Raw genomic sequence first — 22,476 nt, 5'->3', positions numbered from 1 at the left:
TGAAGGGGCATATGAATTTAACAGATCTGGCATGTAAATACCTTGCAGTGCTGGCTACAAAAGTGAGAACAAGCATTCATACTGACAGACGACATTGTCTATAATAAGCAGGCAGCATTATGACCTGTAAATCTAAACAAACTTATTTGTCTTAGCGATTGGCTGAACAAGAAGTAGGACTGAGTGGACCTGTAGGCTCTAAAGTTTTACTTTTTTTTTAAATGTAATTGCATTTTTAGAAAAAATAACTCAAACAACTACATTTGCATCTGAAGAAGTGGGCTGTAGCCCACGAAAGTTTATGCTCAAATAAATTTGTTAGTCTCTAAAGTGCCACAGGTACTCCTGTTCTTTTTGCGGATACAGACTAACACGGCTGCTACTCTGAAGCCTACATTTGTAAGTTGCACTTTCATAATAAAGAGATTGCACTACAGTACTTGTGTGAATTGAAATTTTATCATTTTAGAGTGCAAATATTAGTAATCAAAAATAAAGTGAACATTGTACACTTTATTCTGTGTTGTAATAGAAATCAATATTTGAAAATTTAAAAAAACAGCCAAAAATATTTAATAAATTTAACTTGGTATTCTATTGCTTAGCAATACGATTAATTGCAATTAATTTTTTAATTAGTTAATTTTTTTGATATCATGAGTTAACCTCCACATTTCACATGAATCAACTTCCAACCTTTTATACCAAACCTCACCGAGATAACAGGGAGGCTATATTACACATGCTAGACCTCAGAAGAGCCCTGGCCTTCTACCTGGATAGTATGAAGGTTTTCAGGGTGTCTTCTGGACTTTTCCTTGCCATTGCAGAGAGATCCAAGGGTTCCGCTATCTCAGCCCAGAGACTCTCCACATGGGTGTCAAACTGGATTAGACAGTGTTATCAACCTTGTAATGACCCCTCCAGATACTGTTCGCATGCCCTCCACAAGGTCAGTCTCCTCACCCATCACCTTCAAGAACATCCTATCTTAGACATCTGTAGAGCAGCAACATGAGCAGTCCACACTTTCAGAGAACACTACCTGATCACTGGAGACTCCACTTCCTATGCCATCTTCAGCTCCACAGTAGAGTCATCTGTAACTGACCCGACTCCGAAGTCCCAACCCGCCAATAAAGATAGTGCTCAGGAGTTACCTGCAATGGAGCACCCATATGGACGCTAATCGAAGTAGTTACTCATTTTGTGCAGTAATTATGGTTCTTCAAGATGTGTTCCCCATGGGTGCTCTGCAAACCGCCCTCCTTCCCTGTACTCCTGGGTTCTTGTCTAGGATTCTGCAGTAGAGAAGGAACTGAGGGGGGTTAGCTCGCATTTGCTGTCTAATCGACACTACTACTGAAATTCTCTAATCAGCAGTGCAGGGAGGCAAGCACCCCTGCAGTGGAGCACCCATAGTGACACACATCTCGAAGAACCATCCTTACTGCACAAGGTGAGTAACTTCTTTTACACTGAAGTCTGGTGGTGTATTTTTCCCCCCCTCTCCACTCTTTTCTGCCATGGCCTCGTCTACTGTTTGGAAGCCCACCTGTCAACTTAAACTCAGCATGCCAAAACTATCTCTCCCCCAAAATAAATCCCTCCTCTTCCTTTCTCCATCATATTAGATAATTCCACAGTTGTGTCAGTTTTGTGGGCCTATTGTCATCCTACTCTCTTGCCTTCCTCCAACATTCAGGGTGGGTCTAAAGCCTGCCACATCTTCCTTTACAAAATACACAGATTGGGTCCCTTGGTTTTCTGATGGGGGGTGGGGGAGGGACACCCTTGTCCATTGGAATGGTTCTCGGGGTACCTAGGACTGTTGATCATGTTACCCCCTGCCTCTAGCAAGAGCTGGTCTTGCCCACAGTGGCTCTGGTACTTCCCTACCACCACCAGCTTTTTTGCCACTCAAGCTTGCTCCTCTGGGCTGTGCCAGGCCTGTTGTTACCTTGTAGGTTACCAGTAGATGCCACCACTCTCCTCTGCCACTTGAATGCATCTATTCCACTTAACAGGCCCCACCTTTACATCAATGTCAAACTCTTTATTCTCATTTTCAAGGCTTTGCACAACTCTGCCACTTCCTACAGCTCATCACTAGTCACTTGGCAGTCTTTCGCAGAACTTGTGTCCTTCCATTTCCTCCTAACTTAGTTCTTCTCTCTTAGATGGACTTTTGCACCATCCCATTCAGCACTCTGCACCTGGAATGTCTCCTTTTATTCTGTACTCCATCCAGCCTTCTTCAGATCTGACTTTCCCAACACTCCTTCAAATATAAATTCAATTTTAAACAATGTTGAAAGGAAATTAACAAAAAAAACCCAAACAAACCTTAACTAGGAACTAGCACAACATGTGATGCACCAGTGAAGCAATTCCATAACTATATTCTGTGTATTCCTTCCTTCTTTCCACCCCTACCCTTTCCTGTTGTCCTCCTCCCAACATCCAGTCGTGCTATGATCAGTTTAGAGTCTAAGCTCTTTTCTTGCTATGTAAAATGCTATGCACACCTATGGCAATACATTCAGAATGTTGATGGCAGTAATGGAGGATATATTGATGCCCATGATATCAGAGTTGTACATGTACACTTCACTTGTTTCTGATGTTAATCATTTATCACTGGAGTGACAAGCGAGCAGAATATCAAGATATCATCTTGATGTTGATTATTCTACACATCTTAAACAAAAAAGTGCATTATTAATGTGCCTCTGGCAAGAATTCTATTGACCACCATTGATGACACTTTCATCAATGAAAGTCGAGATTAGAAATCATTTGGTTTCTGTAAAAGGCAATGGGAGTTAGAGCTGGGACTGAACAGCTTTTAAATGCTTGGATATAGAAGTAATGTGTATTTATAATACACCTGTTTCTTAATAGGAATTGAAAGAAATTATTGGTCATGGGCCTGTTTGAGAAGACAGTTGGGTTTATAGCTAAGAATATTTCTATAGTGACCTATTATGGTTGATAGAGGTCTTATTTTATTTTTGGAAGGCAACAGATAGTGAGGAAGACGACGCTGTCATAGGTCCAATGCCTGCAAAAGGACCAGTAGAATCCAATGTAACTAGAGACTTTGAACGCAGAGCTCAGCGAATGAAAGAAAAACTTACTTCTTCAGATGATGTAAGTTTTGACTATGCATGTTTTCTTGGCCTAAAAAGATTTGTATGAATTTTAGCAAGCTCACCTGTATGTATTGAAGATGCTAAATGACTGTAGCACTTAATAAAACGTTATCTAGAAGAATCCACAATTAACTTTCCCACTATGATTTTTTTTCTTCAAGGATGGGTCCAAACAAGTTTCAAGGGAGTCTTGGATGACTGAGCTTCCACCAGAATTGAAAGGCTTTGGATTGGGCGCAAGAACTTTCAAGAGAAGAACAGATGAGAAATCAGGAGATAAGTCAATTTGGACAGATACTCCAGCCGACAGAGAGAGGAAAGCCCAAGTGAGCATTTATTCATTCGTATAAACATGCAGGCAGTCTATATGTTATCAGTCTTCCCAGAGTTCACCTCTGCCATTCAGGGATAATCTAATAAAAGTGCTCTCATGTTCCCAAACACAGAAATTTCATATCTAAAGTAGTTCTTACATTAAACATTATATCTGTCTGCTATGGCCTGGGAAGTCTATTGTTCTGTATCAATTTAATGAACAGCCGGTTACAGTGTGGCCAGGCTGTTTCTTATCAAGCAGAACAAAAATTGTTGAGGGGCAGAGGTACAAAGACTCTATCTTCACCTGCTCCTCTAATATTTAAGCAAGATGAATATAGATTTCTTTGTCACTTACTTCAAGTATGCTGCCTGCTAATAATTGCAGTCTGCTTCCATTCATCAGGAAATGCAAGAAGCAAAGAAGTCAGCCAGTAAAGATGATGAAGAAATTGTATTATCGGCAAGAGACAAGAGACTGGCTGAGCAGCTGTCTTCATACAATGCAAGTATAAGCACAAAATTCTTTTTCTTCTAGGTTTCCTTTAATTCTTACCTCTTTTGATTTCTCAAACCTAGCACAGTTGGTTTCCATGGTGATATCACTACATTCTTCTCTTCTGGGGCCCAAACCTGCAGCCATTAGAGAATTTGTCATTGACTTCAACAAGAGCAAGATTGGGCCCTCCCGCTGCTGCTGAAAAATAGTGTCAGAGTGTGTGTGTAGGTTTTTAAATGCATTTTCTTAGATGAGTTTCAGTTTGTGTTTTACTTAAACAATTCCTATGGTAGAACTTCCGTTGCTGGGAATAGACAGTTTCAAGTCAAACAGTAAAAGACTTCACTGAATTACAGGCATCCCTGGAAGAAAACAGCATTACAGGTTTAATTGAAAGGTTAAAATACAGAACCATCCAAAGGAGGCTCAATGTGCCTAAGAGATCAATACCATAATTGTCTGCCTTTCGGGCAACATTTTTACTTGGAAATATTCCTTAGTTTCTGCAAAAGCAGTTGTGGTTTTCATGGACAAATATTGGTAATTAAAAATCTGAGTCTCATAGCTTCACAATCACTTCCCTCCCCCACCCACTGCAGTCTCACAGCATGGGCTATTGTCTGTCCTACAGCTGCCCCTTCCTTTTCTCCCTTGTTTACAGCCATCAGCTGGAAGACAGTCAAATCGCCTAAGAGAAAACAATTAACTAAGAACAGCAACCTTGGTTTATAGTAGAAGAATTGAGTTTATGGGGCACTCTTAATTTATTTGCAGTTCGTTAGGTAATGTATCTTTTTAGATTTATAGGGCTTGCAGATCCAGAGCTATTAGTGTACGGTCTTGAATTTTCTCTGTATTTCCTGCTCCTTGTTCAGTTGTGGACATTACATAAATGCAGTTCTTTTAAGTTGTATTCTGTTATCCCCTCTACCGGAGAGAAACTTGCACGGTAATAGTATATGCAAAGTTAGCTGATGCCTCTTAAAAGGTTTTGAAAAATGTTCTGCATAGAAACAAGTCTTAGGTTATTTTCAAATGACTTTTCTTCCTCCATTGATTTCCTACCAAGGACACTTTCCTGGAAAGTACTTTATATCTTAAAATGGTTTCTTTTTAGCATCTGCAGTGATAAGTTGGCACTATCAATCCTCTGGTGTAACTCTATTAAAGGCAGTGGAATTACACCAGGAATTAATCTGGCCTGTGATTTAATGATTTTCCACAGCAACAATTTGATATCACAGAAGATGGTGACTACAAGTGGGGAATAAGCATAAGGAAAAATACAATTTAACGAAGAGCTTGTCTTCATGTAGATGTCATTAAAAATACAAAAGATAGAAGCAGATTTGCTTAGACCAGTTTGTGTCAGGCCTTTTCACAGGTTTGCAATGGGATGGGAGTCCAAGGAACTGCCTAGCCATAGCAGGACATACACACTTTGCTTTCAGAGGATGGTGCCACATCCTCTATTCGGGACTGATGTCGCTCCTGTTTAAAAATCAATGGGAGTTTTACCATTGACATGTATGACAGCAGCATCAGGTTCTGAAAAAACATAAGACCCTAATTCAGCAAAGCACCTAAGCCTGTGCTTAACTTCAAGCAGGTGAGTAGTCCTATTGACTTCAGTGAACTAATCAAATGCTTAAGTATTTTGCTGAATTAAAACCAGTCTTTAGTACTTTTTTCATGTAACTTCATATTCATCAGTCTACAGTGACAGTTTCAGAGGTAAGAACCCCATTTTAAAACAGTGTATAAAAGTGTGTCTCTCTAATTTGAGTTACCCTGCACTCGTCTACATTGACTTTAATTTCCTTTCATGTTGCCCAGTACCTTATCGTGTCTTTCTGGAATTCCTCAAACTGTGTCAAGAGTCAGGATGGTTAAGTCATTTTTGGTTTTGCTATATTTCATTATCATTCTGCAATATTTACCCTCCTTCTTTCCCTATTTCCAGGACTCAAAAAGATCAGAATCTCTCATGGATATGCATCATAAAAAATTAAAGAGCAAAGCAACTGAAGATAAGAAACCTCAAGAGAGGAGGCCATTTGACCGAGACCAGGACCTCCAAGTCAATCGATTTGATGAAGTTCAAAAGAAAGCCCTGATAAAGAAATCCAGAGAGTTAAACACCAGGTTTTCACACAGCAAAGGCAATATGTTTTTATAATACAAAGATATGACTTTTCGTTCAGGAGAAATCTATTAAACTTCAGCAACCTCCAAAAAAAAGTACATTTTTCTGTAAATACTTGTGTGCAAAATAAATTTCTTTATGCTTAAAAAGGAATGTTGATATGTGATATTCTTATATGTAAATATAATATTTAGGAAATGCACACAAAAAATTACACAATCTGTAGTGTATAAAAATTGGAAAAGATATTTAGTTCAAAATTGTTGCAAGATAAGTTGGTTAACCACCTTTTTAGATCAACCTAATATTTCAAAAAGGATAAATTTAAAAGTGGTTATTGTGACCCTTTAGGATTTACCCTGGCCAGTAAAGCATTCAGTCACCACCGCCCTGCAACTCTGGGTGCCTTGAATGTTATGTTGCTGTGGCTCAACCCAGATAGCAACAGCCAGCCTACAAGCATGCAGGTCTCACCCAGCTTCCACCGTGCAGTTACTCATTGCAGAGGGACCTCCACAACCCTTTCAGCCCCAAGTTCTCCCCAGAGACATCTTTCTGCAGTGCTCAGTCCCCTCTTATTCTAGCACCCACAAAACTATCAGTTTTGCTGCTCCTTTAACAAGGCAGTACACAGCAGCTGGTTCTCTCACTCTTCCCTTCACTCATATCCCTGAGTTGGTTTATATAAAATTAAAATGTTCATTAACAGACATAATTTAAGTGATAAAAATGGTTGCAAAAATATGCTACCAAGACTGAAATGCAACAAACTATAGTCTTTTTGTTCAAAAAAGTTCTCCCCATAGTCGTTCTTCCAGCATGGCTGGCTAGTCCTGGCTGAGGATCAATTACATAGCTTGAAGTGCTTGATTTTCTTTGTCTCCTGTGGTGAAAGATAACATCAGGGATCTTCCCCCACCCCCACCTTATAGTCCAGTAAACATTTGAAATGTATAATCCTGAAGTGTATCCCCAGATAGTTCCTTTCCCCTGCTGGCTCATCCCCAACTTGTGACTTTTACAATGCACATAATCTTGCAGTCTACGATACAAATGGCTGGTCCACTTTCCCTTGCCACACTTGGCTTGAGGTGTCAGCCCATTTCCTTTGTCTGGAAAAACCTCTATCAACTTCCCCTGATATGCCTGGTGTAGACATTTTTAGTTACATATTTCCAGCACATTAGTATAATTCTTTGCAGGTTAATTGTACACACATCAGAATATTGACCAGTGAGTTTTTAGTTTTCTGATGACATTAAATGCCCCCATTGGATTTAGTGTGTGAGGTGCACTGAGCTGGCCAGACTAGCTGAGATTCATTGCTCCATACTAGGGAGCTCCATACCATCTGGCACAGAGGTGCTCCTAGGGTCAGAGTTATATTACCTAAATGCTGATTTAAAACGGGCCTTACAACAGTGTTAAAAGTTTTTTTGTTTCCCCCCTGCTGGTTTCTGAGATACTGGGTCTGATCTGAAGTCCAAGGAAAGGCTCCCATTGATGTCAGTTGGTTTTGAATCAGGATGTTATAGGGCACACATCCTTGGAGTGCCCCGTTGCCTCAGTGTCTAATATCACCAGTATCCTCATCTCCACCACCACCTGCAGGCTACCTGAGTCTTCCATGGCTCAGCCATCCAGCCAAGCCCATGTTCAAACTCCTTCTGAATACTCAGAGTCCCAGTTGGCAAACAAAAAGGTCCTTCACCCCTCCTGAGCTCAACTCAGTGTTTTTTCTCACTCTTGTCGGAGTTCCGGCTCCCCTGGCTTTCCCCCTGCTGGGAATCCAAATACAACAAACAGGTGCTCTACCCCTGCCAGCTTTTTTTCCCCCCTGAATGCCCTAACTCAGGGCTCCCCCCACCCCAAAGCCTACCCTTCTTGCATTGGCCTCTTCTGTTACCCTCTTAGACCACCATCCCAGACTGCCTCCCAGCTCTACTCCTGTCATTCAACTCTCCAGCCCCAAACTGCTGGGCCTCTCTAAAAACACCCAAATACTGGCCTCCCAGACCCGACAACAAGCATCCCCTACTGTCTCCCTTCCCTAGTGCTTTGACCACCTTCCTTTGGGGATCACCCTCTTACCTCTAAGCCATAACTCAGAGCTTTCCCTTACAGGAGCCAGCACTGGTTCTCCCTAGCTTGTAAGCCCAGGCCTTGCCTAGAAACAGCACTTTCCTTTCTCACAGCTGGGATCTCCTGTCCTAGTTTTGCTGCCTCCTATTTATGCTGTGCCGGCAGAATTCTAGAACTCAGCTTCTCCTTTGCTAATTGGCTAACGAGCCACCATCTGGAACAGGTACCAGCTCCTGGGTGTAGTTTAGAGGGTCATCATGGGCCAGTTAAGCCTTGATTCTCCCTGAAGGTCCCAGGCTCTGTATCACCTGACTGGAGCTGCTGCTGACAAGTATAAATTCAATAGCAGCTTTCACCGAACATAAGAACGGCCGTACCAGGTCAGACCAAAGGTCCATCTAGCCCAGTATCTGTCTACCGACAGTGGCCAATGCCAGGTGCCCCTGAGGGAGTGAACCTAACAGGCAATGATCAAGTGATCTCTCTCCTGCCATCCATCTCCATCCTCTGACGAACAGAGGCTAGGGACACCATTCTTACCCATCCTGGCTAATAGCCATTTATGGACTTAGCCACCATGAATTTATCCAGTCCCCTTTTAAACATTGTTATAGTCCTAGCCTTCACAACCTCCTCAGGTAAGGAGTTCCACAAGTTGACTGTGCACTGCGTGAAGAAGAACTTCCTTTTATTTGTTTTAAACCTGCTGCCTATTAAGGTATTGGAAGGAAAAGGCATTGTTTTTCTGAAAATTGTGTGTGTCTACATATAATTCTTAAAGTATTGTATGTAATCTTCATAATTTTTCTTTTAAGTGCTCTTCAAGGGAGGAGCTGAATTGTGGTTCTGTTAGCCTTCAATGGGCATGCCTAGATGTAACAAGGCATAATTTGGTTTGCAAATTTTTATGTATTAATAGGGATATATGAGAAAGAAAGAACTGCATTTAACTCCAAGCCTGTTTTGAGTTTCAGGTCCAAGCCATGGGCAGGGGTGAAGCTTCCCTTGGGGAGGCCAGCTCCCTGCCCCACCTTTTCTGCCCAAGACCTCACCCCCACTCACTGCTCACAGCCCCCCTTCCCCTGTGGCCCTGGCTGGGGCAGGGGCGCTGAGAGCCACAATCGGCTGGGAGGGTGGTGGAGCTATCTGCCCTGGCTGGAGCTCTGAGCCCAGAGCCCCTCCCCGTGGTGCCCCTTCTGCCTGTGGCCCCACCCCATTCAGTCCATTCCTCCATGGCCTAGCTCCTGTTCCACCCACATTCTGCCTCTTTTCCCCCCTGCACACACCCCTTGTTCCTTTCCCACTGCAGCCCCAAGACCAGAAAAAGCTCTGTGCTCCTGCTGCAGCGCCAGGGCTGTAGCAGGGAGTGAGAGCTTCTCCAGCCCTGGGCTCGTGGTGGGGAGAGATTTTTCAGAGGGCCCCTGACCTGCCCCCCCACCCCAGCCCCCCGGCAGCATTATGTGCCGCCCATGGACCAATCTAATTTCCTTCTTTGACAGGGTTACTGATCTAATGGATGCGGGGGAAGCTGAACATAAGAATGGCCATACTGGGTCAGATCAAAGGTCCATCTAGCCCAGTAACTTGTCTTCCAACAGTGGCCAGTGCCAGGTATCCCAGAGGGCATGAACAGAACAGGCAATCATCAAGTGATCCATTCCCTGTCACTCATTCCCAGCTTCTGGCACACAGAGGCTAGGGACACCATCCCTGCCCATCCAGGCTAATAGCCATTGATGGGCCTGTCCTCCATGAATTTATCTAGTTCTTTTTTGAACCCTGTTATAGTTTTGGCCTTCACAACATCCTCTGGCAAAGAGTTCCACAGGTTGACTGTGCGTTGTGTGAAGAAATACCTCCCTTTGTTTGTTTTAAACCTGCTGCTTTTTTTGAGGGGGAGGGGGTGGAAATCTGGAACTGGGGTCACACTCTGGTAATCTTTAAGGCTGGTAACAGCCAAGAGCTGGCTGGCTGGCTGCAGCACACACAGACATAGCTGGGAGTGGCTTACATGCTAGAGGCTGTTTGATTGTGAGCAGTCCAGGTTGGTTGCTACAGTAGTAAGGCATTGTAAAGGGCATCCCAGGTCACATGGCAGGGGTGACACAGTTACTCACTGGTCTGGATTGTACCTGGGTATGTCACACTTGGGTCTGGTACTAATCAATATTTTCATGAATGGTTTGGATAATGGAATGGAGAATATGCTTATAAAATTTGTGCATTACACCAAGCTCGGAAGGGTTGCAAGCATTTTGGAAGACAGGATATAAGGATTCAAAATGACCTTGATAAACTGAAGAATTGGTCTAAAAATCAGTAAGATGAAATTCAGTGAAGACAAGTGCAAAGTACTTCACTTAGGAAGGGAAGATCAAATGCACAACTACAATTGTACTAGCCAGTAGTTCTGCTGAAAAAGGTAAATTGAATATGAGCCAACAATAGAATCATAGGACTGGAAGGGACCTCAAGAGGTCATCTAATCCAGTCCCCTGCACTCAAGGCAGGCGTACGTAATAACTAAACTATGCCTGACAGGCATTTGTCTAACTTCTTATAAAACCTATAAACTTATAATAAAGGTAATTTAAATTTTTCCTAATGTCCAACTTAAACCTCCCTTGCTGCAATTTAAGCCTATTGCTTCTTGTCCTATCCTCAGAGGTTAAAGAACAATTTTTCACCCACTTCCTTGTAACAACTTTATATGTACTTGAAAAATGTTATGTTCCCCCTACCCCTCTTGTCTCCACTCTAACAAACCCAGTCTTTCCAACCTCTCCTCATAGGTCATGCTTTCTAGATCTTTAATCATTGTTGTTGCTCTTCTCTGGACCTTCTCCAATTTGTCCACATCCTTCCTGAAATTTGGCACCCAGAACTGGACACAATACTCCAACTGAGGCCTTATCAGTTGGGAATAGAAATTAATAGGCAGAAAGTTTAAAACAAACCAAAGGAAGTACTTCTTCACACAACACACAATCAACCTGGGGACCTTGTTGCCAGGGGATGTTGTAAAGGCCAAAAGTATAAATGAGTTCAAGAAAGATCCAAATAAGTTCATGGAGGATAGGTCCATCAATGGCTAATAGCCAAAATGGTCATATATGTAACTCCATGCTCTGAGTGTCCCTGAGGGAATAGACAGGTGATGGATTTCTCTATAATTTTCCAGTTCTGTTCATTCCCTTTGAAGCATCTGGCACTGGCCACTGTCTGAAGACAGGATACTGGGCTAGATGAACCTTTGGTCTGACCCAGTATGGCCGTTCTTATGTTCTTCTATTATCTTATGTTGCCTCTCTAAAGTCATTGAACTTTGTAAGATATAGGCAAGGACAGAGACCATCTTTGGCATCCATCACTAGACAGACAAAAGGGGCCAGAGCTCTGCAGGCTGAGAAAGATGGACTCTTCAATCAAGGAGGGGCTGAAGCCACTGGAAATTGAAGATAGGTGAGAAACCTGCTTAGGCCAAGATATTTCACCTGGGAAGACAAAAGAAGTAATGAGCTTAACCTGCAGCACAGAAGATATATGTTAATTAGGAAATGCTCTCTAACAATAAGGATAGTTGACTACTGGAATAGGTTACCAAGGGAGGTTGTGGAATCCACATCATAGATGGTTTTTAAAAACAGATTACACAACTTTCCAGGGGTTGTGTAGGTTTACTTGGTCCTGCCTCAGCATGGAAGCTGGACTAGATCTCTCAAGGTCCCTATGATTCTGTGACTTCCATGAGAAAAAACACAGTTTGTATTTGTAAATTGAGCAAATTTGATTTGGAAATCAAGATATAATGAACATGAAGGCTTACGATATCGTTCCAGTAACTTTAATACACAATCACACTTTAATCTCAGCAAAATTACAGAAATTTGCAGTTACATCTGAAAATCCAGACCAGCACACAGACATTCACTTATGTCCTTTTATCACTCTTACTGCTCTTTCTTGCACAACAGCATAAGCAAAAGTCAGTGAAATAACCTGTATTATTGACATTAACTCTATTTTAAAATTGTCTAATTCAAGTTCATAGGCTTTGTCTTTATTTTAATTCCCCTGATCCTTTTCAAGGAGGCATTTAGAGAACCAAAACTTGTCTATGTAAGTAATTTGGTTTAAAAAAAAGACTTTAATGACTTATTTGAAGGTGATGTGAACTTTTCAATTATTATATGATAAATATAGCATGGCTCACACCGTAGTTCATAACAGTTACTGTAATATACTGTGTCTGGGGTTTTTTACCTCAACAGATCAGCAACCCACACACTGCCATGTTTTCAGTCGTTAGTTTAATGAGGTAATACATAGGCACTGAGGTAATACATAGGCTCTGCAAAAAGTTAATGTGCACAATAGTTTGTTTTTTCAATGATTGTTTTAGAAACTATGTAGCCTTATCTGCAGACCAATCTGCAGATTGTTGTTAAAATCAGTTGGTTTTGAGGTAAAGCTTCTTAGTTTTTCAGGGGAAAAGAAGGTTTGTGTTTAGGAATAAAACCACCAAAGAGAGTTTTTTATTTATTTATTTATTTATTTTTAAAAATAGGCTTAAATCAGTGTCACAACAAATTACACCTCAATAGGCATTGGCTTCTGGACAATCTCCATTCTCACTGGTGATTGCAAGAACTACCTCCCCTCCAGTTGGAGATTGAATAACATCCCTGTGGCAACTACAACATTGCTGACATGGAAGTGTAACATTAGGAGAATATTTAATATATTTTAACTTCTTTGGGCATTATTTTGCAGCTAGAGACAAGGAGGAGGAGCTGCATTCTCTGAACAGCCAATTATTTATGGCCCACAGAAAATGCTCCCCAAACCACAGTTTGGGAACCACTGCCTTAGGCAAATCCTATCTATATCAGGTGTCATTTTATGGCTAAGGTACTTGACTAAGGACTCCTTGAATGAGGATTTCTCATATGAGTAAAGTTTGCAGGATCAGGTCTTTCACCATAAAAAGTCCCTTGATGTTAAAGCTTGGTTGCCACTGAAGTCAATGGATAAACTCCTAGTCATTGCTGCGGGAGCTGCATTTAGTTTGTTCCTGAAGTGGAGAGTTATAACAAAAATACCGACAGAGCTGTTGCTACAGCAGCACAAATAGAACATTACAGTCATTTGGCACCACTTCAGCCAGTGCGCCTTGAAGTATGGGGTACACAATTCTAATTATCAAAGCCTTGATATAAATTTGGGAAGTCATTTTCTCTGACCTGATTTTTTTCCCGATGCCTCACTTACTCTGGCTCTGATGAAGCACATGCTAGAAACCGCAGTGGGAGAAAATAGCTGATTTTTTATTGAGAGTTTAAGCTTTTCATTTTTGTGTGTAAATTGAGTGAACTTTCAAGTTGGGTTAGTACACAAATTAATCTTCTCCTACTAATGCCAAATCATCTCCTAGGACACTCATTAAAATAAACAGTAACTCACTAAATTAAAAGCTCTGAAAGCTTTTATGTGAAGAGATGAGCTGTTCTCTACAATTTGTGCAAACCGAATAGCATTTGTGTTAAAACTCTACAGAATCTCATTTAAAAACCAGTGTTTAGGTCATGAAAAGTCCCCAGTATAATTTCTGGGTAACATTTGTGGTAACCAGCTCCTAAAACATATGTAAGAGCCTCTCTGTTGCTATTCTATGCTGCCAGCCTATATGGTGGCATGTCAATCTATGACTGGTCAGGAAATGTCAAAGGCAGGTTTAAATGGACTTATCCTGAGTTTAAAATGCTTGTCGCTGTTTTGTGGAGCTGAGTATATTTTTAAATGTCTTCATTAAAAACAATTCACAACAGTGATAGCCTCCTTTTATGAACTATACTTTTTAAGACATTCTTGAAAATCCAACCCTAGTGAAGCCAATAGAAAGAAGCATGCACTATGGCAGGTAAGATGTAAATGAAGAGGGTTAAGAAGGAATATGAAGGGGGAATGGCTGGATACGCAAATAAAATAAAAACGTTCATATCAGAAGCCTGTAAGAGAATTAACTGGTAAATCTACTATGTTACCAGGAAGCAATGAAGGAGAAAAGGGACATCTCAGAGACTTTAAATAATTTGTTTGCATCGTCTTCACCACAAGGCAATGAGATACCATGATGAATAGAATAAAGTAGACTGAGATGTCGATCTGCGTTTCCAATATAAACATGTCATCTCTTGCATCCAGTTACAATGTATGTACTACTCATGTCAGTTTCACCTGATGATGTGAACTTTACAAATAGTAAAGAGCTAGTGAGGAAATGCAGATTTTAGACTCTCATAGTGTAATTTTGTCTGTAAATAAAAGGTAATTTAAAGTTCTCAGGTTAGCAATGTCAGAGTGTGTTGTTTTTTGATTATGCATTTCTGTTCAGTGGAATTTTTTCCTCTCAGAATAAAAGATTGTTCCAGGAATTGCCTTTAGGTTTATTTCTACTATGTAGAACTGCTTTAAGTATGAATTTTAATATTAACTCCATACAAAACTATAACTACACAACTATATCAACTGTACACTAAGACTGAACATGATAATTAGCACTTAAAAAATCAGAATTTGCCAAAGTTAAAGATGGGCATATGCAGCCTTAACTCTGACCCTTTGTGCATATGCATTATGAGTCTTCAATTACATGATTATATATTATTCTCAAATAAAATAGAGTATACATGGTTTTTATAACTGGACGCAATGTATAGTATCTTGTAATACGTTTTTCATTCTTGTGTTCTTACATTATTTTAATTTTCATGATGGCCTGATATTTCACATTCAATTTGCAAAGGCTCTGAGCTCAGCCAAAATCTAAACCATTGTTCACAGGAACAATGAAAAGAACGCCTCAATGTCATCTTTTTTTCCCCAGCTATTTGTCAAAAAAGATTGCAAGAATTTTTTTTGTTTGAATAATATGGAGAATGCAGTCTAATAATAATACTAGTGCTTCTGGCTAGGGCTTGGCATTGTTTAGACAAGCACTTGTAAAGCTTCCCTGTGTGATTCTGCCAGTGCAGATGGTGTCTTTGTATCTGAGGTCATTCAGACGTGAATGTACTACCCTAAACCTGTCCTAAAGTTATGTTCCTATTAAATGCACTAGAATCTCCTCTGATGCTCTCAGCCCCATTAACCAAACGGAATTGTAGTTTTGATGAAAGCACAGAAATTCCAGATGCATATGGCAGACTTTTTTTTCTCCCCCCTGACATGGAGCTCCAGGCATATACTTCCATTTACTCATAGCTGAGTTAGTTTTTCCACAGTCTTTTGTGAGCTGCAACTAGCTTTCCAAATGAATTGCTAAAGCCCTTTCTCCAAAAAGAGATGATCCTGTCCTTTGTTACATATTAGAGGGCCTGATTCTCTACGCTGATACGCTGATTTTAAACTGCTGCATTTTCAAGGAGTGTAATTGAATGTATTCTGGTTTTAAACTCAGCATATCAGTAGTGAAACAAGACTCCCCCACCCCCACCCCAGTCTTTTACAGTTGAATCTTAAGGCTTCCCAGATAGATAGCAACAGAGAATGCTGTCACGCTACCATGAGCAGCTGCAGCTGTATTTTCTTTCAAATGAGCAACCAACTTTATAAATATTCCAAGTGCAACTCTCATAAGTGGACTTTGAGAAAGCAGTTATGTCCCACACGCTCAGCTGGTGTCAATCAGCATAGCTCTGGAGCTCCCAGCACTCTAGAACACATGGAATTGCATCAGCTGAGAATGTGACCCTGCATTTCAACATACTCACTTAGGGCCTGATCATGAGAGGTGGTAATTTAATGAGATTTGCAGCTACGTCTCAGGTTCTGGCCCTCACTAGGAGTTCAGAGACAGTTTTTATAATCATTTGCCTATGGAGCCCTTTCCTTCACTTTGAAATGGCTGCGAAAGAATACTGGTCTATCCTATAAGGTGACAAGATAAGAGTTGTGTCCCCCTCCAGTATTCAGTCATGTACACAGAATTAGCATAAACTTCTGATGATTTGTTTAAAAGCATCTCAGTTAAATACATTAAGTGGATGTTTAATCTCACTGTTTCTCAGAGCATCAGATCAAAGTGAGATGGTTTCTGCTGTGGTAGCACAAGGGTGACCAAAGTGCAGGTTGTTGGCTGCCCATGGTGTTGGTAAAGCCGTCCTGGTAGACTACTCAGCACTGCAAATGGTCGCATGAGAAGCATGGTGCTGAGAGCACCGATACTGCAGAGCCACGCCCCCTCTTGCTAGGGACCTGCTTTTTCTGTGGTTTTAGAGTCAAATAGCTCCTTTTAAAAACCTCTGGATCGCAGCAGAGAACACCTCATAGAGAACTAGCGAGACTGTGCTGCAGGGAGCAATCCTGCACAGGCAGGGAGGTGAAGTGGGTGGCCACACCATCTCTAGAGCCTATTATCCAAATCCTTCCCTCCCTATGTCAAACCCATGTTTCCCCATGTGAGGAGACAAACATGAACCATATGGGTGGAGGTCCCTAAATTCCGCTGTTCATTCCTCTCCAGAGTAGCATAAATGTGGCAGGGGATAGGGCTGGCACACAAGCAGACGCCAAGGATTCACAAAGCCTCTAATCCAGGTGATTTCTAGACCAAACATGTCAGCTTGTTCGGTCTCTGTATATGCCTCCCACGTCCTCCCTCAGTGCTGGCAGCACAGCTGTCACTTGTACTCCTTTGGCAAGGTGCGCACATAACCCTGTCAATGGGAGCACACGTGGGGTGTGAGTTGTTGCCAGTAGTATTGTTTTGCACTGCTGATTCCGACATCAGCCACAGATGTTTGCTCCTGGAACATGGTACATCAAACAGCAGTTCCTTGTCACCTTCCCCTTCTGTCTCACTATAGCCTCCTTGTGCTGCAGGATGGATTTTGCTGTAAGTACAGCAAAGGAATTGTTGGTGACTCTGCATAGTCACTCCAGCCAGACAGGGTTTAGAAGGACCTGATCAGATGTACTGGAGTTAATGGTGCTCAGCCATTTGCCAGATTAGGCCCAGTATGCATTTCCCCTTTGTCCTGCCCTGTAGCAACAGGCTCAGTTGTTGGCATCATTAACACCAGGGCAAAGTGCCAGCTTTTCTACATCTCTCTGCAAAAGAGAGGGGAATGTATGGCCTTATGGTTTAACCTAACTGATTTGACTACATTAAACACAGAGGGCCTGGTTCTTATTTACACTAAAGCAACTTTACACCATTCTGGTAGTTAAGGGCCTGATCCTTTCCCCCGCCGTCTGATTTCTTTGCAATGCTCCTTCTGAAAGGCCAGTGGCTTGCAGTGACAGTTTTAGTAAGGTATGCAACAACTCACTTGCCTTAGGGGGGTCCAAAATAGTGTTTTCCATGCGGCGTGACTCACTCGTACGGTGCGTGCGAGGTCATGCTGTGCGAAGGATGCCATTTTGTTCTGGAGGCCAGATGGACAATGCACAGCCAGTCAGGCATGCAATGCATGCCCTGCATACATAGATGGCATGCCCCCTGGAAGCAGCTGAGGATTCCCTTTGCCTAGGGGAGTGCCTGGATGGTGCTGGACTAGCGTAGCCCATTCTATACTGCCCGCTCCTGGTCCTGGTCCCTCCCACCACCCTTCCCTGCACTGGGGCCATGTCTAGCGCAGGAGTGCGCCAGTCATCCTGGGGCAGCAGAATGGTCCCTAGGGGGATGGTAGAGCCATTGCAAGTTAGCACAGCCATTTTGTGTAGTATTTCAGGAAAAAAGGAGCACAGTTGGGAACAGCCGCTTCTTCTTACAACCTGTTTCCTGATCTGTACAAAACGAGGTCAACCTGGAGGAAACTGTTCGGCAACCAACAAGGATTCTTTCCAACTTCTAAGGTAATTTGTATCTTTTGTGAACCAGATGAGGCTCAGACTTTCAAAGCACATATGCAGGCTACAAATAATTTGACTGAAATGAAAGGCAAGAGTAAGATTTAATATGGATGATCTGCTTTAGGGTGTTGTACTGACAGGTGTTTAGTAGTGAGTGCTTTTTAATTACTAGATTGGAATAACAGTCTTCATGGAGTTTCTGCTCTTCTACCTTTCCTTGCTTACAGGAAGCTCTGTTTCCTTGAAGTGTTTTTCAGAGGTGAGCAAGTAACCATCCAGTTTGATTCCAGATATCCAAATTCAACTTTCTCCAAAAATCCTAGTTATCTGAATCCAGAGTGTGTCATCCCCCTCATGTTGCCCTGTTAACTAGTTATCCAAATGTTTTGGATGTCTCCCAGGCCATTCAGATACATGGGAGTCTACTGTATTTAAAACACTGCATTACCTGTTACCTTCATGTAAGCACACATCTAATACCCACATGTGTAAAGAGACAGACTTGAAAAAGCCTTCAAAGGGGTTGTAAACCTGCATACCGCATTGCACAGCTTGCTCAAGATGTTACTTAAAATGAAAAGGCCTGAACCTACAAACTGCACAGAGGACCCAATTGTGCTCTGACTGAATTCACTGGGAATTTTGTAAAGTACAGCTATAATTTTCAAAGAAAATGTGTATGATCAAGTGCCATTCTGGTTAAGCCACCGAAACCCATAACTATGAAACATCATATTGCCTAGACAGTACAAAAATGTAGCTAGAATAACTTGACTCACCTATACCTTTACTAAGATAATACGAGGGTTTGGACTAGCAGAATGTGTCATTCAGATATGAAAGGAGCCAACAGAGTGCTCAGATACTGACTGCCTAAAGAATTCCAATGAGTGTCTCAGGGAATGAAAAAGTCAAGACCACCAAAACTTTGTGTCAGGCAATGTGATGCAGATGACAGTCTCCCTAGCAACCATTGAAAAATTCTGTTGCTATAAAATGAAATCTAGATAGCTATTTATTCATGGGTCAGATGTTGTTTCTCTCTCTACCATCTATTACAAAAGTCACTGGGCTTTTAATTGCCTCTTCAAAATCAGCAAGAAAGAGGAAAACAAGAGAGCCAAAGTAGGCACCCATGGGCACAAAGTGAATGTAGTATTTTTAGTGAATTTTTTTTTAAGTTTTTACTATTGTAAAATGCCTCAGCACTGTGCTCCCAAGGGCAGTGAAATCAAGGTTAATGCAGAAAGACACAATGCTTGTATTCATTATTATGCTGTGTACATGAGCAGAGCTTGTTATGTGAATGTAAGCTTCTGACAGAGCTTGTGATCATACATTCAGTTGTTTGGCAACTACACTGTCCCCTAATCAAGTGTTGATATTTAATTGTTTTTGTATAGCCTGGGGACTTGGCTGTACAAGGGCAGCAGGTATATAAGCTCCAGTCTGAGTTTTTAAAACAGGAGCCAGGCAATAAGACCAAGGCAATAATACTCCATTTCGGAAATGGCATAAGTTGCAAATGATGGACTGTGTTCTGGCATTAGTCCATGTACAGGACTCCCCAGTTAATTCAATGGAGAGTTCTGCATAAAATAGAAAGGAGTATATAGTCTGATGCAGGGGCGGCTCTAGGATTTCCGCCACCCCAAGCACGGTGGCATGCCACGGGGGGCGCTCTAGCGGTCGCCAGTCCCGCGGCTCCAGTGGACCTCCCACAGACATGCCTGCGGAGGGTCCGCTGGCCCCGCGGCTCCGGTGGACCTCCCGCAGGCGTGCCTGCAGATGCTCCACCGGAGCCGCGGGACCAGCGGCCCCTCTGCAGGCACGTCTGCGGGAGGTCTACCGGAGCCGCGGTCCCAGCGGACCTTCCGCAGGCATGCCTGCGGGAGGTCCGCCCTAGCCGCCTGCCGCCCTCCCGCTGGGACGCCGCCCCAAGCGCGCGCTTGGCGCGCTGGGGTCTGGAGCCGGCCCTGGTCTGATGCAAGTGTTTGTGTGTCTTCATGAATTATAAACAGAACTCACAGAGATGCCTGTAATTAAGGTTGCCTAACACTTTCCATTATAAGACTCTGTTTTCAGTTGCTTATAACTTTGCCAAATAACTCCTTGGCCTGAAGTTTTCTATGCCTCAGGATTATTTTTTTCTCTTTTAAAGATTTTTTCAGAGAACAAAGTTGGTATTGTTTTGCCAATGTAAAAAAATTCTTATAACCCTTTCATTGAGAAGTTCTTACACCTCCATCCATTGGAGCGGGAACTACAGATTTGGTGAGGAAAGGGTCTTTCAGTGGAATCCAAAAAGTACCTTTTGCTGTCCATGTGAAAATCTACCCAAATTTGGCCAGGTAAGGAGCTTCTGAAAAATCTCAGGTTGCACATGCTCAGTAGAGACTGGTTAGAGTTTGGCAGCTTAATTCTTTTTAGATTCCATCTGCACTGGGATATTGCAACCAAGGGTGACAGGCTGAGCAGGACTGCTCCTCCCACCAGCCGGTGCAGTGCCAGGCAGCAGATTTGTGAACAGAGAAACTGTCTCTCCTGGGCTCTCAGTGATCTTGCTGCCAGTATCCATGAAAAAGAAGACATCTCTGCTCATGTCTGGCAACAAAATCCTGTGGTCAGCAGTATCAAAGGATATTGATATATCTAAAAGAATCAGCATAGACAGTTTGTCTTGTCTATTGCTAGGAGGATATAATCAGTAAGCACAACCAGTATGGTTTCTACTACATACCAAAGCTTATAACCAGATTTCCCAGAGTCAAGGAAATCTGAGGAATCAAGAAACAGCCAGCATTGCCCTGGCTTAATATTCTCAGTAACCTTCCCTAAAATGGGAGATGGGACACAAGTTGATCATCAGGCTTTCAACATCAAGATTTAATTTATTTTTTTTTAAATGTAGCCTCAGGATAGCTTCTTTCAGAGCTGCTGGAATCCTGCCACCCATTGTGATGGCATTTCCACCTCATCGAGGACTGGAAAGGATTAAGGTGGCCAAGTAGGCATATTAACTCCACAGGTTGCACCTAGAGGCAGAGACAGGGAGCAGGGAATTGACTGCAAGCAGGCTCAGCTGGGCAGGAACAGGTGGGGCCTATAAAGCCAAGAACCTGGCAACAGACAGAGGCTGCTGAGAAAGGAAGCAGTCACAACCTGGGAAGAGCAAGGAAGGTAGGTTTGGAGTTGGCATTCCTAGAGAAATGGGGGAACTAAGAGTGGGCGGAAGCAGTCCAAGGAAGAAGCACTGAGGGCTCAAAGAGTAAAGCTCTACTAGGTTGAGGGTCCCTGGACTGGAACCTGGAGTAGAGGGTGGGCCTGGGTTCTCCTACCAGCCAGTGAAGGAGTGGTACTTAAGGCAGTGAATGGGAAGACTTTTTGATTTTGATATACCCCAGAAGGGGGGAATGCCGAGTGACTGGCTGGAGGGCTGAGTCATAAAAAGGATGCTCCGGTTTATGGGATGAGAGGGGAGCTACAGACGTGAGAGAGAGATGATGCAATGGTATGTGACCATGGGAAGAGTATTGGCCTCAAAAGCTAATCCCCAGAGTGGCCAGGAGGAGATGCCTGATGACCGGTAGGTGGTGCACACCCATAGAGACATTCTCAACCTCCAATTTACCCAGTATTTTCCTGATGGCCTTCACTAGTCAGGAAGGACGAGGGTCCACATCACATGTTGTGCCACAAAGCTGCCCCAGCACCTCTATAGTGATAGTGACCAATACTGGCTGAAAAGCAGACAGAGAAGACACAGGATGTGGCCTATCAAGAAACAATTACGTTTCAATGGCAGCAGAAAGCTCAATCAGATTCGGAACAATTTTATCTGTAAAGTCACAGGAAAGTTTTCCACAGTGAGAAAAAAATTTGATTTAGCAACCATGATGAGACAGTGAGCATTCATCAAGTTCTCTACTATTCATAACAGTTCCACTGTGCCACACTTTGCAGATGCTATGTTTGGAGAAAATAAACCTTTTAGTCTCCCACATAGCCCTGGCATAGAATCTTAAAATCCCAGGATGCTGCAATTGGTATAAACTAGTTCAGAAATTCTAAGTAGTATGAAAAAAAAATCAGGCCCTAAGTGTCTCATGTTGTACAGCCAAAATTAGTACGCACTTTTGTCTATCAGGGCCTTAGTTTCTCCATGAGCCAGTTCTCCATCTGTAAAATGGGGATAATATTACCACCTCACTGCAGTGTTGTGAAGATAAATATCTATGAAGATTTTTTTTTATTTAAACCACAATGGCCAGTTCACTAAACATAAACACTTACCTAGTCCTATCTAGGTCCTGTAGTATGTCATAACCCTCAACTCTATGGCACAATTAAAAAAATGTTTTTATTAATATAACTTTGTGCCATTCCTTTTTACATTTTTCTGTACTAGGCTTTCGAATTCCTAT

At 42.3% G+C, this 22,476-nt stretch overlaps 1 protein-coding gene across 11 annotated transcripts in view; it reads left to right on the top strand.

Moving 5' to 3' along the window:
* GPALPP1 (GPALPP motifs containing 1) overlaps window positions 1-6,264 on the top strand; it is a 31,036-nt gene extending 24,772 nt beyond the window's left edge. For all 11 annotated transcript variants that reach the window (XM_039539127.1, XM_039539123.1, XM_039539130.1 and 8 more), the window contains 4 exons: window positions 3,022-3,153; window positions 3,317-3,481; window positions 3,877-3,975; window positions 5,933-6,264. In XM_039539127.1, coding sequence (XP_039395061.1) covers window positions 3,022-3,153; window positions 3,317-3,481; window positions 3,877-3,975; window positions 5,933-6,148 — 612 coding nt within the window. In that variant the 3' untranslated portion in view covers window positions 6,149-6,264. The remainder of the gene's footprint in view (window positions 1-3,021; window positions 3,154-3,316; window positions 3,482-3,876; window positions 3,976-5,932) is intronic.
* Window positions 6,265-22,476: the final 16,212 nt, after the last annotated feature.

Source organism: Mauremys reevesii, linkage group 1, assembly GCF_016161935.1.
Source record: "Mauremys reevesii isolate NIE-2019 linkage group 1, ASM1616193v1, whole genome shotgun sequence".
Classification (NCBI taxonomy): Eukaryota; Metazoa; Chordata; order Testudines; family Geoemydidae; genus Mauremys; species Mauremys reevesii.
The sequence above is the reverse complement of the archived record's forward strand: the minus strand, read 5'-3'. Positions and strand labels throughout refer to the sequence as shown.